This window comes from Alosa sapidissima, chromosome 9 (genome assembly GCF_018492685.1).
Source record: "Alosa sapidissima isolate fAloSap1 chromosome 9, fAloSap1.pri, whole genome shotgun sequence".
Classification (NCBI taxonomy): domain Eukaryota; kingdom Metazoa; phylum Chordata; class Actinopteri; order Clupeiformes; family Clupeidae; genus Alosa; species Alosa sapidissima.
The window spans coordinates 13,943,552-13,960,732 of NC_055965.1; the positions used below are offsets into that span (position 1 = coordinate 13,943,552).

The 17,181-nt window shown below is 41.3% G+C and overlaps 1 protein-coding gene across 1 annotated transcript; it reads right to left on the reverse strand.

Annotated features, from left to right (window-relative positions):
* Positions 1–2,828: 2,828 nt before the first annotated feature.
* Positions 2,829–15,357, reverse strand: LOC121718295 (cytochrome P450 3A40-like). Its single transcript, XM_042103257.1, has 13 exons — positions 15,209–15,357; positions 14,997–15,090; positions 14,598–14,650; positions 14,156–14,255; positions 13,910–14,023; positions 10,132–10,220; positions 9,631–9,779; positions 9,254–9,381; positions 8,762–8,843; positions 5,835–5,995; positions 4,238–4,464; positions 3,868–4,030; positions 2,829–3,516 (listed from the first exon to the last, which is right to left on the reverse strand). The coding sequence occupies exons 1-13, from the start codon at positions 15,280–15,282 to the stop codon at positions 3,412–3,414; spliced, it is 1,539 nt and encodes a 512-aa protein (XP_041959191.1). The 5' UTR covers positions 15,283–15,357; the 3' UTR covers positions 2,829–3,411.
* Positions 15,358–17,181: the final 1,824 nt, after the last annotated feature.

The window sequence follows — 17,181 nt, forward strand, 5'->3', positions numbered from 1 at the left end:
AAGGAGAGAGATTACAGAAAATATTTTGGTCATTTAAACTAGTCAACATCTCTCATGACAATAATATACCTAACATATATAACACAACATTTGAAAAAAGTCAATATATTTCACAAAACACGTTAAATATGTCAATAAACATGCCATACACTGTACAAACCCTATATAAATATTAAACAAAACATATTTCTCCAACTGTCAGTGGTGTGCACAGGGGTCAGGGTGTAACTTTTAGGGAAGTTTCCTAATGGCTGCCCCCGCAGTGGAAAATATGTGGTAGGTGCCCTTACAATGGGATAAACTTGAAGTTCCCTACAGGTACCTTTCTGATGGAAGAAAAAAGTGAAGTGCCCTCTTAGCACTTGGCACTACGAAGTGCCCTCTTAGAAAGCACAGTGCCACTACGAAGTGCCCTCTTAGACAGCACAGTGGCACTACAAAGTGCCCTCTTAGAAAGCACAGTGGCACTACAAAGTGCCCTTGCAATGGAAAGGAACAAATCCCAGTATCAGTTAGGCTAATATCTAGCTTATCTTATCTTCTTTTTTCATATTTTCATTGGGCACTCCAGGCCAGGACATTCGGCGTTACAGTAATAACACGAGCAGTCATGTCACTGCAGACCCTCACCCCTATCTCACAACGGAAAAGAAAATTAGACCAAATTCCAAAATATGGTCTAATTAATCATGTAGGAGGACTAAGATGTGGTCTCACCAAGCGCGCCGGAAGCACCGGTGCATGGGGTGTGAACGCACCCCCACTTTTCGGGGGTAAAAAAAAAAAGGGCAGTTGTTGACCACAACACCGACACGGCATCGCTCAGTGGTTCCCAAATGGGGGTACGTGAAGGCACTTCAGGGGGTACGTGAGATTTTAACCCCTCGAAGCCGATTGATGCAAAGTGCGTCAAAAAACACACCCTTTCTTCTCTGTTACATTGCACCGCAACTGTTCCTAGCAGCGAGAAGCCTTAATTGCGTGACAGAGCAGAAGTGGGGCTTTCCAACGAGATCACGCACTTGTCTGTACATTAAAGTATGAAGATTAAAAAAAAATCATGAAATTAAATCAAATTGCATCATATTTACAGTCTCTGCGTTCACCTGCGCACCCATTACTCTCGTTTGAATTACTTGCAAACCCGTGAACGCATAGATATGGCAAGCATATCAGATGAAAGAGGAGACACAGGGCTACCCTTTGGTACCAAGTATGTCGATCCTTCTGGCTTATGAAAACAGACGAACTGACTGCAAAATAATAACTTCATATAGCTCGACTTACCTCACCTTTTTCTCTGTTTTTGTGGCAAAGCATGTTTATAATCCAACGCTATTGTGTGTTTCTCTATGGCAAAGAATGTTCATAATCCGGTTTTGAGATCCTAGCAAATTCCTGCATGGCATTCAATTCAAGGCTCACATTGCATCCCAATTTGTTCGACAAAGAAACACCTTTTTTGCCTTTACTTTGTTCATGGCAATGCAGTAAAACGTTGTAGAGAATCATGCAAACACAGGCTTACACGTAAACTCGGGTCAAGTCAGGTCAGATCAGTTCGTGTTACAGATATGGAGCGCAGAAAGGTCATTTTTAATTACTAATTAATGTATAACATGATTACAGTCAAACACAAAGGGAACATGCACAGTTGGGTAACTAATTCTAGTGTCGTTTTCTTACGGGGATAAACAGTGACTACCGGTGGACCTTTTACGCTATAACCTTCAAAATGTAGAAAGTAGGTTACGTGCAGATCTTTTCATCACAGTCATTGACAAGGCGTGGCTGCGTGCACAGGACAGAAAATGGAGATTGTGATCATTATTATTGTAGGCTATAGACTACCTCCTTTATTCCTTGAATGGACATTCAGGTTATGCTGGTGTGTCTGTGTCTGTCAATATCAGGCGCAGTTTATTTTAGCAGATTATTCATTTAGAATTTGTAGCCTAGACTAAATCACTCTGTGCGTAAAAAGACGCTACTTGCAGTCCAATCAGCTTGACAGTACACAGCACCTAACATAATGACAATTTTTGTTAGACTTTTTTTTAAATTATTATTAGACTATCTTATATCGTAATATCCCACGTGAAAACGTGCATGAATAGTTGGCCTCTGGAATTTTCAAAATTGTCTCGGGGAACCCAGCCCGAAACCAGCTTTTTTTTGTTTTGTTTTGTTTTTTTGTTTTGCACCCCCACTTTCAAACTCGTTCTGGCGCCGCTGTCTACACAGGTTATGTATATCTTAATTGGGCCCGTCAATCAAATAACACAGTTAATGCTGTGATAATCATGTGTGATAATCATGCTTATCATGCTTTGTAATTGACATCTTTTTTTACAGCAAGATGCCTTAAAAATGTTTATGGTTATGTCAAAATCAATTTTAATCAAATGTATTTCCATAAAACCCACCAGAAGTCATAATTTAAAGAGTCATTATTTTTTAAATGTTCTCGGGGGAGTTCGCCCCTATCCTTCAGGAAGTCTGTGCACGCCACTACCAACTGTAATGGGTTCATCTCATCACAGCTTTATTAATTGGCTGACTCATTCTTAAATGCAGTCTGTATAAGTCCAATTTGATCTTTAAACCATTCAGTCATAAACGTCACCTTTAAACCATTCAGTCATAAACATCACCTTTAAACCATTCAGTCATAGACCTCACCTTTAAACCATTTAGTCATAGATCTCACTTTTAAACTATTCAGTCATAGACCTGTAAACCATTCAGCCTTTAACCCAACACACAATAGACTCTTCCCAAAGACAGTAACAACAGACAAGCAGAAATAAGTAAACATACATAAAATCTGCTGGGGGAAATCAGTGTATTTCACACACACAAAAAAAGCACAAGCACTAAACATCTCTTTCTTAGACAAGAAATCACAACAAGTGTTTTGTTGATGCCAAAATGAGGTTTGCCTGGTGTAGGTGGTGTAGTGGCAAGCCTAGGTATAACCCAGAAGAAGTTGTAAACCTGATAATAGAATAGCACAGGGGGCTTCAATCTCCAAACTAAGCAAAGCCAAAGGACTCTTCTATTAGGAGGTTTACCACTTCCTCTTGGTTAACTTACCCAGATCTGCCACTTAACCACCTACTTGTAATACACTGCAGGTAAGCTTGAGTTCTCAGCTTAGAACCATCAATATCATAATGCGCTTTAGCATGCAATAAACCCATATATGTTGGTAAGCAAAAGTTTTAGGCGCTGATGAAAAATGTAATTGATGTGCAGGTGCTTTCAAAAATAATGTCATGAGTAAGTGTTGCTCATCAAAGTTACTACAAAAAGTGCAGTAAACAACAAAAACAAATTGCATCAATGTTTTATGTATGTGTGGATAATATGGTGCATGATTGGCACCCCTGGTCCAGTGCATGTGGGCGCTCAGCCTCGGGGAGTCAGCTGTGCTCCAGCTGACCGAGGAAACAGCTGCAGTTTGATGGGTCTCTTGGGAGCCAAAAGGCCCATGTTGTCCAACTCTACTGGAATCTAGAGGGGAAGATTGGGAGGAATCATTTATTTGTTATTTTGATGATGCCCTCATTCACACGCCATCTAGAGACTCCATGCCCGCTGCTACAGGCTATGAACAGTGGTCTAGTTCAAAACTCCTCCGATTAATTTAATTTTGGTCTCAAACGAAAGTTTAAACTAGTTATCGTCCATGAATAGAAGATGAAATGATGATGTAGGTATGGAGGTTGTAAGTAACTTCAGGTGGAATTACTATTGGCAACACAAGATGTTCTGGGGACAAGGGAATGACCAGATGTCTGTACATGGTTAAGATAGGTGTTTATCACTTTTGTGTGTGTACAGAGGCAGGTGTTCCTCTCTCACCTCGGTCTCGGCACAGGTGCTGATGGTGAATCTCTGCAGCAGCTCCACGATGGCCAACTTCATGCTGATGAGAGCGAAGCGCATCCCGATGCAGTTCCTGGGGCCGAGTCCGAACGGCATGTAGGTGTACTGGTCAATGCTCTCCTTGTTCTCCTTACTGAACCTGCATGAGGGAGAGACATGAGACAGTGGCAAAATACATGTGAAGAAAAAACAAATATTGGGAAAACATTTTCCAAAATGCAGGTTTTCCCCAGATACTGTTAAAAGTTTAAGTGAACTGAAAATATTAATTAAGAATTCTATTACCCTCTATAATCTCTTTTTAGACAAGTCAATTCAATAATTGATATCTCTCTCTCTCTCTCACCTCTCTGGGTTGAAGGTCTCGGGGTCGGTCCAGATTTCCGGGTCTCTGTGAAGAGCGTAGGTGGGCACCATGACAATGGCACCCTTAGGGATGATGACACCGCCAACGTCCACGGTCTTCTTGCAGACTCTATCAATTCGAGGAACAGGTGGGTACAGACGCAACGACTCATTTATCACACAGTCCAGATACTCCATCTGCATCAGGGCTTCATACTGGACTTCAGCCTGGACAGAGAAGGGAGAAGTTCTCACAATCCGACCAAAACGTTTGTCATATTCCACACACACACATACATACACACACACACACACAAATACTATGTAACCAGGGCTAAACCCCAGAACACAAGGTGTCAGCAGTTTAAAGGAGGATAGAGACCTGCAGACTATTGTGGAAGCTCCCAGGCAACTTTATTATAGCAACGTTTCGACCCGTGAGGGTCTTCTTCAGACTTCAGGCTCTTCAAACAAGTGTGCACAACCAACAGTAAAAGAAAGCACAGGTAGGCTTATCTGATCATCAGCTGGTTCAACAATTGGAGGATTGAACCACCTTGCTTACCCAATTCCCATCTGACACACATCTAAACTACATACAAACCAATTGACACACATTTAGATAGAAAACTAGGTCCTACCCACAACCATAGTCCCAACAGAAAACAACATATCAAAAACACAATCACCCCCCACAGACATATAAACAAACAAACAAAAGCAGACAGAAAACAAGACAAAAAAACTAAATTATTTCAATAGAGGAAAAAGGGATGACGATCAGGTCAGACAGAACTATAAAAAAGGCTTAAAGGTCAAAGTCTAAGTTAAGAACCCTAGGTGATAATGTGTTAAGAATAAAAATGTAATATGCTTCTCTTTTTAAAAGAATGTTATTGATATCACCTCCCCTCCTGGGAGCTTTGACATATTCAGTGCCAAAGTACCTCAAGGTAGATGGGTTATGACTGAATGTGTTGAAATGTAAAGCTTTTGATCATTAGTGCGAATACTGCTCCTATGCTCTGAAATTCTTGTTTTTAAACACCATGTGGTTTTTCCTATATATGCTAAGCCACAAGGACACTTGAGCATATAAATAACATTTCTGGTGGTTCAAGAAATAGTGCCTTTTCTGTCAATTTCTTTTGCCAGAATGTGGATGGGTGAAAAAATTACAAAAATGTCTACTGTTTTTTTGTTATTGGTTAAGTGGTTCTTGGTCTGAAAAAGAAAGAAACACTGTTATACACTGACCATTTTCTCACCCATTAATTTCTAATAGCCAAATAAACAATTGTTATGAAAATGATCAGATTTTGTTTTGTGTGTTTGTGTGCAAATTGAAGAAGCCCTATGCAGGTCTGGTTATTCCTTCGCTGTTTTTTGGGGGGTGTGATCCCCACCCCGCATACACAGGCAATTGTAATTAGTTGTGATCCTGACCTGACCACAACTACATCAACTGAAATGCAAAGTAACCCCTATTAAGCCTAGTAACCTGTTTTCAATCAATTACAAATGATTCCACCATTGTGAAATATTTTAAAATGGTATAGAAATATAATATCTCCCAGGCCCATAAACAGAAAGGTGACCTTGTCTGGGAAGACTTCATCAATCTCATCGTGGAGCTTCTTCAGGGTATCTGGGTTTGTGGCCAGATTGTAGAACAGGAAATTCATAGTGGAACTGCTGGTCTCGTAGCCGGCAAAGATAAAGATCATGGCTTGAGACAGAATCTCGTGATCACTCAGTCCTAGGTGAAAGTCAAGTCAAGTCAACTTTACTTATATAGCGCATTTCATACACAGAGGTCATTCAATGTGCTTTACATAAACAAAAGTACACAGGAATAGCTGATAAAAGCATAGAAGGGAAATAGTCAAAAAATAGTTTAAAAAGGTGAAAGACATAGAGTAGGTTGTAGTGACCTGTGTAATGTGCACCTTTTATTTAGCCTCGTGAAACCATCCTGATCTCGCGAGCTTCAGTTTTCCACTTGCAGATCAGTCTGGCATCTTTCCAATAGAGAACATTTGGAGCAGTTTGCCAAACGAACGGCCAATCAGCGTTGGTTTTGAGGCGGGTTTAGCTGTGACTTAACGGACAACATGACAGCATCCACAGATGAGATGAGCGTAGCTATCGCGCAAGTTTTATCCAAATTAGAAAGTATTCCTGGGGAAGCTGTAAAGCTATTAGTCTCAGCCATGCAGCTGGGAGGAATGAATGACACAGACATCCTCCACTGCCGATTCCAGTCCGTAATGGAGGAATATACTTTCTTCAGAAGTGTAGGGCCTACCGTAAAAACTTGGTGGGGATTGTCGTTGATGAGGTTCATGTCACATACAAATGGTAAGTTTAAAAAACGTTAACGTTAGTTACGTTACCTACTGTAACTTAATTGTATGTGTAGCCTGGGCCAGTAATAGTTTGCTGTTTTCCCTGTCTCTCCCGTTCTGCACAGCTAGTCTCATGATTTTTTCTCTCTCTCTCAACATATGCTCTACGTCATTAAGTGGGAATGGGGTGATTGATTAAGCTACCTGCCGCATTACCGACAGGCTTATTTATAGGCACCTGGGGTCCTTAAGCCGGTAGCTCGCATAGACAGTAAAGGTAGCTCGTAGTAAACACAGCTGGTTCCGGGTTGGTGTTACCGCACCGCGAGTCCACAGGAGAGCAGACGCGGGCAGGACCATGGCAGGCTTGTGTGTGCATGTGTGTGAATGCGGCCGTGTTCTTAGTAACGTCAGCTAGAAGTGTCCGCCAGCATGGTTACTGTAGGGGTGGGTGACTGGTTCTCCAGAAGCCATAGCCTCCTTGGACAGTGTCAAAGATCCCTGCAACTACACAACGTTGCTAGTTGCTGTTCTCTTTTTACTTATATGTTTGGTGCCGTCCATAGTTTATTTGTTTGTTTGGGTTGCCTATCTCCCTCTGGTCTACCGGCCGTAGTGTTTGTGTAAAAGGGTGAGCCGTAGGCTAGAGTGGATTTATTTTGTTTATTCTTTTTTATTATTATTATTATTATTATTTGTTTTTTTTTCTCTCTCTTTAAGTCCAGTGTCTCCCCTCCCTCATCCTAGCTGAAAGCCTCAGTGTTTAGCAGGCCCATTAGTGACTTAGCTTTGGGTAGCCGGTCTCTAGTGTTCCCACTCCAGTAGCCCAATAGCAACGGCAGTGTGTGTAGGATGAACTCTTAATTGCTGTGTCACATTTGTGTGTGTGTAGGATGAACTCTTAATTGCTGTGTCACATTTGTGTGTGTGTGTGTGTGTAGGATGAACTCTTAATTCCCTTTCCACGTATCACCTGAGTGTATTTTCCCAGCACCTAAACGTGTGTTGTTCAGTGTGCGCCAGACCACCTGTGTTAGAAAGACCTGGCCTAATCTTAGTCTTCCTATTGGCCCATGCTGAGGTTCCCCAGTCCCTACCCTTGTCCATATGGTTCCCTTTCTTTTCTTTCATTTTTTTTTGTTTATCTGGTGACTAACCAACTGCCTTGTGAACCTATTTATTAATAAAGATTATATTTTTATACTTTCACCAACTGTGACGACAACATTTATTAGAGTTCCCCTTGCTCAGATAAACTATACCTTTCAAGGGGTGGCGTAGTCAGCTTGCCCTGTAGGGGCGCTACAATTGTTAAACGAAGGTATTAGAAGAACACTTCAACACTTCATCTGATTGGTTGATTTGGCCCGTCAATAACCAACATAGGTGGTGATAGACAGATGGTTTATCCAATCAGCTAACCAGTATTTTCGACCCTTCCCAAAAGTTCTCCAATGGAAAGTTCCCAGATGGACATGCAGAGCAAATGCGAAGCATCCATCTGGCGGAGTCAGGTTACCTTTTATTTCATAGATAAGATAAGACTGACAGCCTTTTTATTTATTTATTTGCTTGATAGGGACAACGCTCTTTAATTGACAGACAGGATGCTGTAAATAAGTGCTAAGTTTCATCCGTTGTCCATCGCCAGTTCAGATTTTTGCAAGTTACACATTTTAGACCTGTTCAAAAGTTGTTGAAAGTAAATTAACAGTAAGCACTTGGATAATAGAGATTAAAAATGTCTCTAGTCAGAGAACATGTCGGAGTATTTTTTTTTTTTTTTTTTTTTTCTACATTTAGGGGAAGTGCCTTTGGACAAACTGTATTCTCTTATAGAGCATCTCAAACCTGGAATACAATACCAAGTGCAATACTTGAACCGTCAACCCTTACCTCATTTATCGACCACCTAAAAACATGGTTACTGGAAAATCAAAACTGCTGTCATAACTCTGTGTGATTAGTACATTGTTTGTTTGTTTGTTTGTTTATACATTGATTGTTTGTTTGTTGTTATTGTTAATGTTGTTTTGATGTACTGAAACTATTATTATTTATTAGGGACCATCAACCTGCCCAAAGGACTAAAGATGGAAATTAGCCACTGGCTATAATGTTACATATTTACATGTTTATAAATATGTGCTGTCTATGTGCTGACATGTCAGAAATACCTTTGTGAGCACCATCTCTGGCTCCATTTTCTTTCTGAGGAGCCTGGGAGTCCACCATCAGTTGTAAGAAGTCCACTCGACTCTGCATGAGAAACATGAGAAGATATGCAGGTTCAATGGTGAACTTTACCTTCAGGAAAATGGACTATAGAGCAGGAATGTGGATGAGTACAATAATGATGGGAGACTTGGTTTTCCCCAGTGGAGGTGGGTTACTATGGAGATGGGCCACCAGGGAATCCACATGGAATCGGCAGGGAGTATGACTCTCTGACAGTGGAAAGGGACTGTGTGAAATCTGTAGTATGTATGTAAGTATAGTATGTAACTGGCTTATTGTTATTGCTGTTATGGAGAGACTATTAGTATTCTTATTATTATTGACTTTTTAAAAGCATGTTGGCACACACACACACGCACACACACACACACACACCCTAGTAATCCATGAGCTACAGCTACACAGACTACCAGGATCCATTCTTTACTGACCTGGTGAGAGTTGGCTTCCCTCTGAGACTTAATGGTCTGCAGTGCAGCAAAGAAGAAGTCCATCACAGACGCGGGAAAGAGGGCAAAGTTCATTTTCTCTAAGATGGGCGCCATGAAGGGGAAGAAAGCTGAAGGTAGTTTGAAGCAGAGAGACAGAGACGGGGCAAAATGAAGTCTACATGAAGCAAATTGGTTGGTAGGCTATGTCTTAAAGGTCCTGAAGCACTAACTAACTAGCTTGTGTTTATATAATTTTATCTTGTACAAACTCACTTAACGGTCATATTTTTATTCACAGTTATGTTGAACTCCAACTCACACTCTCGCATCCATCTATATGCTACTGACACATTACTGTTTGTGTGGCTATACATTACCAATAATCAAGAAGAGTGGGTTAAGCAGGTCAAACTTCAACATTTTCTTGATGTTGGTGACAAAGGGGTCTTTGGGGTTGTTGAGGGAGTCGATGTCCACGCTGAAAGCAGTGCTGGTCACCACGTCCATGCTGTAAGCGCCAAAGTACCTGGAAACAGAAGAGGCTTTGCTCTCATACTCTTCTCTCTCCTCCATCTCCTCCTGATTTGTCTTTCTCTATGTGTTTCTTTTTCCATCATTTTCTCCATGTCTCACCAGTCCTTCTTCCCTAGAACTATATATTATATAGATAGACAAGATTATGCAGTGGTGGTGGTGTATCATTAGATATAAAATGTACCCCTCCAAGTACATATTGGTATATTTTTCTGCTACAAACTACTGTATTTCATAAATAATGTGAGGGCAGAACAGAATCTTAGCCTGATAATTATCTGGAAAATTTTGTTTTGTATTCTGGGACTCTGTTTTCCACCCTGATAGTTCAAAAAAGTGCTCACTCTTTAGTGTCTGATGGTCTGCCCAGGTCTGCATCCTTCTTCATGCTGTTCACCAGGTTGTGTGAGTGGGTCTTCATGATCCCAAACATCTGATGCAGGAAAACAGATGTATGTATATGTATACGTGTATGTATTTATTCACCCTCAGATATAATGTACCACTGTTCATTGTACAATACTAGTGCAGTGCCCGTTCAAACATGCTATTCCTGTAGCCCAATTACATGCCTGCAGGTAGGCCTGCTTTGAAAACAGAATAGGGAAAAACATAATTCCAGGTAAGCATTCAATAATGAATAGGCCTACAGATAATAATTTATTATACAGCTCTTCACAATGCTAGTAGAACGCTCCATTGACTTGAATGGGATTTCCCAAAGTTCTAGCAGTAAATAAATTCATGTAATTACCGCTGCAAACTAATTACCGCTGTCAATGGCAACGGGTTTTGTGCTTCTGATACGTCTTTCATATCACATATTCATAGGACTGGAACTTCATTCAAACATGAAAGCAGACGGTTGATCAGCTGTGTTCTAAAGAATGTTTGATTCAAGTTCAGCAGCGTGTGTTGTTGCGAACTATTTGTTTCTCAGCAAATAATAATAATAATAATACATTTTATTTAGAGCGCCTTTCATGTCACCCAAGGTCACTTCACAAATAAACAAAAACAAAAAGGTTGTAAAATTATAGTCATCTCAAAAAAATAAATTAAAAGTAAAAGTAAAAATAAAAAAGTAAAGTCAGTCAGTCAGTCAGTCAGTCCATAAGCCATCTTGAAGAGATATGTTTTAAGTGTGCTTTTAAAGTCAGTAATTGAGTCACAATGTCTCATGTAGTCTGGCAGTGAATTCCACAGCTTGGGGGCTATGTAGCTGAAAGCCCTCTCTCCCTGGGTGCTGAGGTTCACATTAGGGACATGCAGTAGGCCTGCTGAGGAGGATCTCAGTGAGCGGGCAGGAGTGTAGACTTCTAGGAGGTCAGTGAGGTAGGTGGGGGTATAATTGTGTAGGGCCTTGTATGCCAGGAGTAGGACTTTGAAATGTATTCTGTAGGCAACTGGAAGCCAGTGCAGTTGCATCAGTAATGGTGTTACATGACTAGTGGATTTGGAGCCTATAATAATCCTTGCTGCAGAATTCTGAATTAGTTGGAGCCGATGGAGTAGCTTGTTATGGATTCCGGACAAGATGGAATTACAGTAGTCAAGGCGCGATGTCACATACGCATTTACAAGGACTTCTGCACTCTGCTGGGTGAGCGCTGGGCGAAGCCGTGCAATGTTCCTTAGATGGAAAAAAGCACTTCGAGACATACTGTTTATGTGCGCACTAAATGAAAGTGTGTTGTCCAGTATGACACCAAGGCTCTTGACCTGGTTGGAGCAAGGGATGGTGCTGCCATCTATACAAAGGGTGAAAGGTTCCATCTTAGCAAGAGCTGATTTGGAGCCAACCACTATGAGCTCAGTCTTACTGCTATTCAGCTTCAGGTAGTTTTGTGTCATCCACAAGTTTATGTCATGCAGGCAGGCAGTAATTGCAGCTGGAGGAAGAGTGGCAGTAGGTTTTGTAGATAAGTAGAGCTGGGTGTCGTCAGCATAGCAGTGAAATTGAACACCATGTTGCCTGAGGATAGTGCCAAGTGGGAGGAGGTAGATAATAAACAACAGAGGGCCCAACACAGACCCCTGGGGTACCCCTCTTGTCACAACACTGCTCTCAGACTTGCAACTCTGTATTTGTACAAACTGTGTCCTTCCAGAGAGATAGGAGGTGAACCACTGGTGAACGCTGCCCCGCACTGCGATATTGGCTAAACGTTCCAGGAGAAGATGGTGGGAGATGGTGTCAAAGGCTGCACTGAGATCAAGGAGAATCAGAATGGAAATAAGTCCATCATCAGCTGCACAGAGGAGGTCATTAGTAATCTTAATAATGGCCGTTTCAGTACTGTGCATAGGACGAAATCCAGACTGGAATGGCTCTTCAGGTGATCCTGGAGTTGAGTTGCCACTATCTTTTCAAGAACTTTTGGAGAGAGGCAAGTTGGAAATAGGCCTGTAATTGTTGAAGTTGTTTTGTTTGAAAAAGTTCAGGAAGGCGGAGCAGCGTTCATCAGAGAGTTCCTGGTGGGTGATGTTATCAGGTGGCTTAAGGAGACCATTAACAGTAGAAAAGAGAGCCCTGGTGTTTCCTTGTCCTTCACTGATTATCTTTGCATAGTATGATGTTTTTGCAACACAGAGTGCACTTTTATACTGATGCAAATGCCACGATGAACGGTAACAAATAGGCTAGGTTATGTAGGCTAAAGTCATATCGTGGGGAGTTTATTATTTCGTTTTGGCAAGTAGCCGTATAAGCGGGATAATGTTTCACATTACTGTGAAAATAAGTCCCTTCAGGGCGGAACAAGACCCCTCCGCTGCGCGTCGGGGTCCGGTTCGCCCTGTCGGGACTTATTTTCCCAGTAATGACCAGCGTTATATAGCGTACATTATCCCTTACATAATACATGTGAAGTGAGCAGAATTTAAGCATGGCTACATGTGACATTTTTTACAAATCAAAATGAATCCTAACAGCTGTTTTGAGTCAAGGCTATATTTTTAACCTATTGAATAACTTGATGATAGAGAAAACAAACCATTTTGTGGATTGATGCATCATATGAAATTTACAACGGTGTGACTCAAAAACAGTCTCTGGTGGCCTATAAGTGACATCACACTCTGTCTGCCACTCGTTGCTTGTCGCTGGTTATGCTTTGCATGTGTGGCATTCTGAGACGTTCTTTAAAGGGGCACCAGGCAACGTTTTCGTGTTAATTAATCATCTTCGTAAGTCGGTATATGGTTAAATGACTCATTACGGGGCGAATGAAGGCTCTCTCGCCCGCCCCTATTGCCTGTAGGAAGAATATCCCACTTGCAAGTTCGGTGTATTAGAAAAATGGATGAGATTATGCAGAATTGTTTTTTTCTCTCACTTAGACAGCACATCAGTTACATAAATATTTTTAGTATAGTATAGTATTAGTATATATACTTTTTTGATCCCGTGAGGGAAATTTGGTCTCTGCATTTAACCCAATCGGTAAATTAGTGAAACACAAACAGCACACAGTGAGCACACAGTGAGGTGAAGCACACACTAATCCCGGCGCAGTGAGCTGCCTGCTACAATGGCGGCGCTCGGGGAGCAGTGAGGGGTTAGGTGCCTTGCTCAAGGACACTTCAGCCGCAGCCCACTGGTCGGAGCTCGAACCGGCAACCCTCCGGTTACAAGTCCAGAGTGCTAACCAGTGGGCCACGGCTGCCCCTAAATGATCAGTATAAGTATAGTATAAGTATATATACTTTTTTGATCCCGTGAGGGAAATTTGGTCTCTGCATTTAACCCAATCGGTGAATTAGTGAAACACAAACAGCACACAGTGAACACACAGTGAGGTGAAGCACACACTAATCCCGGCGCAGTGAGCTGCCTGCTTCAACAGCGGCGCTCGGGGAGCAGTGAGGGGTTAGGTGCCTTGCTCAAGGGCACTTCAGCCGCAGCCCACTGGTCGGGGCTCGAACCGGCAACCCTCCGGTTACAAGTCCAGAGTTCTAACCAGTGGGCCACGGCTGCCCACATAAAGGTCATAAAGGTGTACAAAGGTGTACAAAGTTATCAGATGACAAGATTTCCCCCATCCTTCTATCGCTGTCCAAGGTACAGGAGGACTCTGTGTGTGTGTGTGTGTGTGTCTCTGATAAGAAGGAGATACACACCTCCTTCAGACGGCCACTGGTGAAAGATGGAGACAGTACACTACGGATCCTTCTCCAGTCTTCATCCTCGGCTACGAACACAGAGTCATACAGCTGTCCATTGAGGCCGACATTCTGTAACAAAGCACACTCAGATTTAGACCCACTTTATTCAATACTTGCATTAAAACTAAAATGTCCTTTGTTAACTTATTTTATTAAGTGCATAAGATATTGTGTGCATGTGAGTTGTGTTTTCAGCTGTACCCGTCTGTTGGTGAAATATGAGTAGCACTCCTTGACCAGGACAGTTTTGATCAACTCTGTGTCCATGATGGAGAGAATAACCTGCTGACCCTCAAAAATTCTAGAGACGCCACAAAACAATCAAAATTATATTTAATACACCTACATTGATTACACTTATTTTTGTATTGTATGTACTGTATTACTGAGTTATTATGCATTGTCTCTATTCCTACCCCCTGGTTTACAAAAAGAGAATTTATAAAGTTTACAAAGTAAGCATTTCACTGTGCACAGCAATGCATAGCTTTTGGAGCTATTACTGTGAATTAGACATGTTTGACACATTTTAATTACTATACAGTATGTCGGTTCATAAGTTATAACTTAAAATACTTTTACATTCGTACAAAACATTTGAGACAGCTGGATGTGTCTTGTGTATGATTAATGAGTTTCTTACCCCCACATCTTGCCATACTTCTGAAAACATTCCATGTCAAAATTGTGGATTCCCTAAAGTAAGAGAAAGCCCTGGTGAACAAATGTGCACTCTCTCTCTCTTGTTTTAGCCAGTCAAGGCCTACGGATCCCCTAAAGGGACATATTGTTTCAGCCAGTGAAGGCCTACAGAGCCCCTAAAGAGACATGTTGTTTTAGCCAGCCAAGTCAGAGCCTCTCTCTATATATTTCTCACGCACACTAGACATTTAAAAAGAAAATTCCATTGTTTTTTTTTTTTCAGTTAGCCCCCATAGGGGTTTCATAAAATGCCACACTGCCTTTTTCACTTCACTTTCACAGTAGGTCTGCATCTAACCAGAGTGGTCACATTTAGGGTCAATACAGAAACCAAACCAACCTTTCTGTATTTGAGCATATTTCCGAAAAACAGCACTGGCTTTGGACCAGGGACCCCCAACTTCTTGAAGATTCCATAAGGCCAGTATCCATACCTATGACAAAAACAAATCACCACTTCTTTCCCAGTCATTTATAATCTTGGATAGCTTTTAGGGTTGCATTTCTATGATCAATACAATGTTCCGTGGACTTAAGAATAGTTCAACCTACACCAACAACAGTCCCAGGAACAGCAGGAGCAGCATCCATGTCTGTGTTGATAAAAAGGACAGGTAGCTCAACATCTTCGAAGCATTCAAGAGCAGGTTTTCTGAGACTGTGTGAGTGTCACTGGTTTGTGGAATATCACCCTCAGAGCTGTACGATACCTGCCTACACTTGTAAATCATTACCCTGCCTGTGAATGTGACAACATCCTTTTAAGGGATTGAAAACACCACCTTTTGAACTTTCAGCCAGGTTGTGAAGCTGTCAAACCTGTTTTGATCAACTTGGTTCATTTTAAACTTGAATTGAAGAAATTAGACTTGATCAATCTCTGGTTGAGCAAAAGCCGTCACTCTAATGATGATCAATGGATTGAGAGCACAATGTGAAATTATATAACAGCCCGACATTCCTTCTCTAGCTAGGCTACACACTGCCAATGAGTCAGCAGATGTTGATCAATGACACTCAGCATAGACCCAGTGTGGAGCCAAGCATGCACATACCAGAACAGACACACACCCACACACTCTCTCTCTCTCTCACACACACACACACACACACACACACATCAGGGTTGTGCGCAAGTGAAATTCAAGAATTGAATTGGAATTTGGAGCCAGTTTCCATTCAATTCTGGAATTTTGCACAAGCCTGACACACACCCCCCCACACACACACACACTCTCTCTCTCTCACACATACACACACACACACACACACACACACACACTTGATTTCTACCTCTGTACACAGTAGCTGGCACATGGTTATTCATCCAGTATTCACAGAATCATCACATATCCAGTTCATAACAACAATTAAATTAGATATAGTCACCTACAAATGAAACAGAGGGCACTTGTTTTATTGAGCAGGTCTTGCATAGAAGCCATAATAAGGCCATATCTGTGTATTATTTGAAATTGTATATGGCTATTTTTTCTTCACACAGGATTTTAGTGTGCCGTGGGACATTTTAAGTGTCAAAAGTGTGCCGTGGCACAAAAAAGGTAAAAAAAAAAAAACACTGTATTAAACAGTAGCCCTACATCACATCCCTGCAAAGTTTATTTCAAAAATATTTCCCAACCAGCAGTGCTCAGTATGACTGGATTATGGATCCATTTAATGCAGCATGTTGGTATTTCATTGAATATATTGTACAATGCTGTAAAATGGCCTATGCTTCCTAATATGTTGCTGGAAAACAGAAATATGTGTGTTATGTATTTATTTATTATTATATCTGCAGCACCAGCTGATTTTAACTCTGTTGAAGAGGATATATGTAGAACTTGTCATTATTTCAATAAATTTGACAATTTTAAGCTTGACCTACCACTTTCTTAGAGCGATGAGGGACAGGTGGGGCTCGAGAATGCCCCCTTGATCAAAGTAGGGAATGAAAGAAAAAGTTTGAGAACCACTGATTTAGCCTATTGAGCTTCCCATGCACTTCCCATGTTCAACAGCCAACCGCTAGCATTTCACTAATCGCTAGCATCTAGCTAACAAATTACACAGGAAAGGACAACGGCAGTTCAAATGAGGGTAAGCAAACAAACAGGGTTTTTCCGCAGCACTTTGCAGCTAAGGCAGCCGCCTTAACTACGTTGTCAAAAAAAAAATATCCGCCGTGTTACTCTAGGCCTGTTTTCTCCCTTTCATTCCAAACCGTGACCAACACCAGTCTCCCTTATCGGTTTGATTTGGGATTTATTTTACTTTTGGACTGTTTGGTTATATTGCTAAATGTTGGGAATGTTAGGCACTGAAATCTGGGGGGTATTTGATGATTTACTATTAAGTTTAATGAAAGAGTGTCAGGATTTCCACCCGCTGTGTTTATAGTGAGTCTTTGAACATGCGCTGCTGTAGCTAATGGAAACCTTATTGCATAGCCAAGTAGGCCTACAGTAGCATTAATTAAGTTATATTTTTTAATTATGCATGATTTAGCCTACTTTTTTATA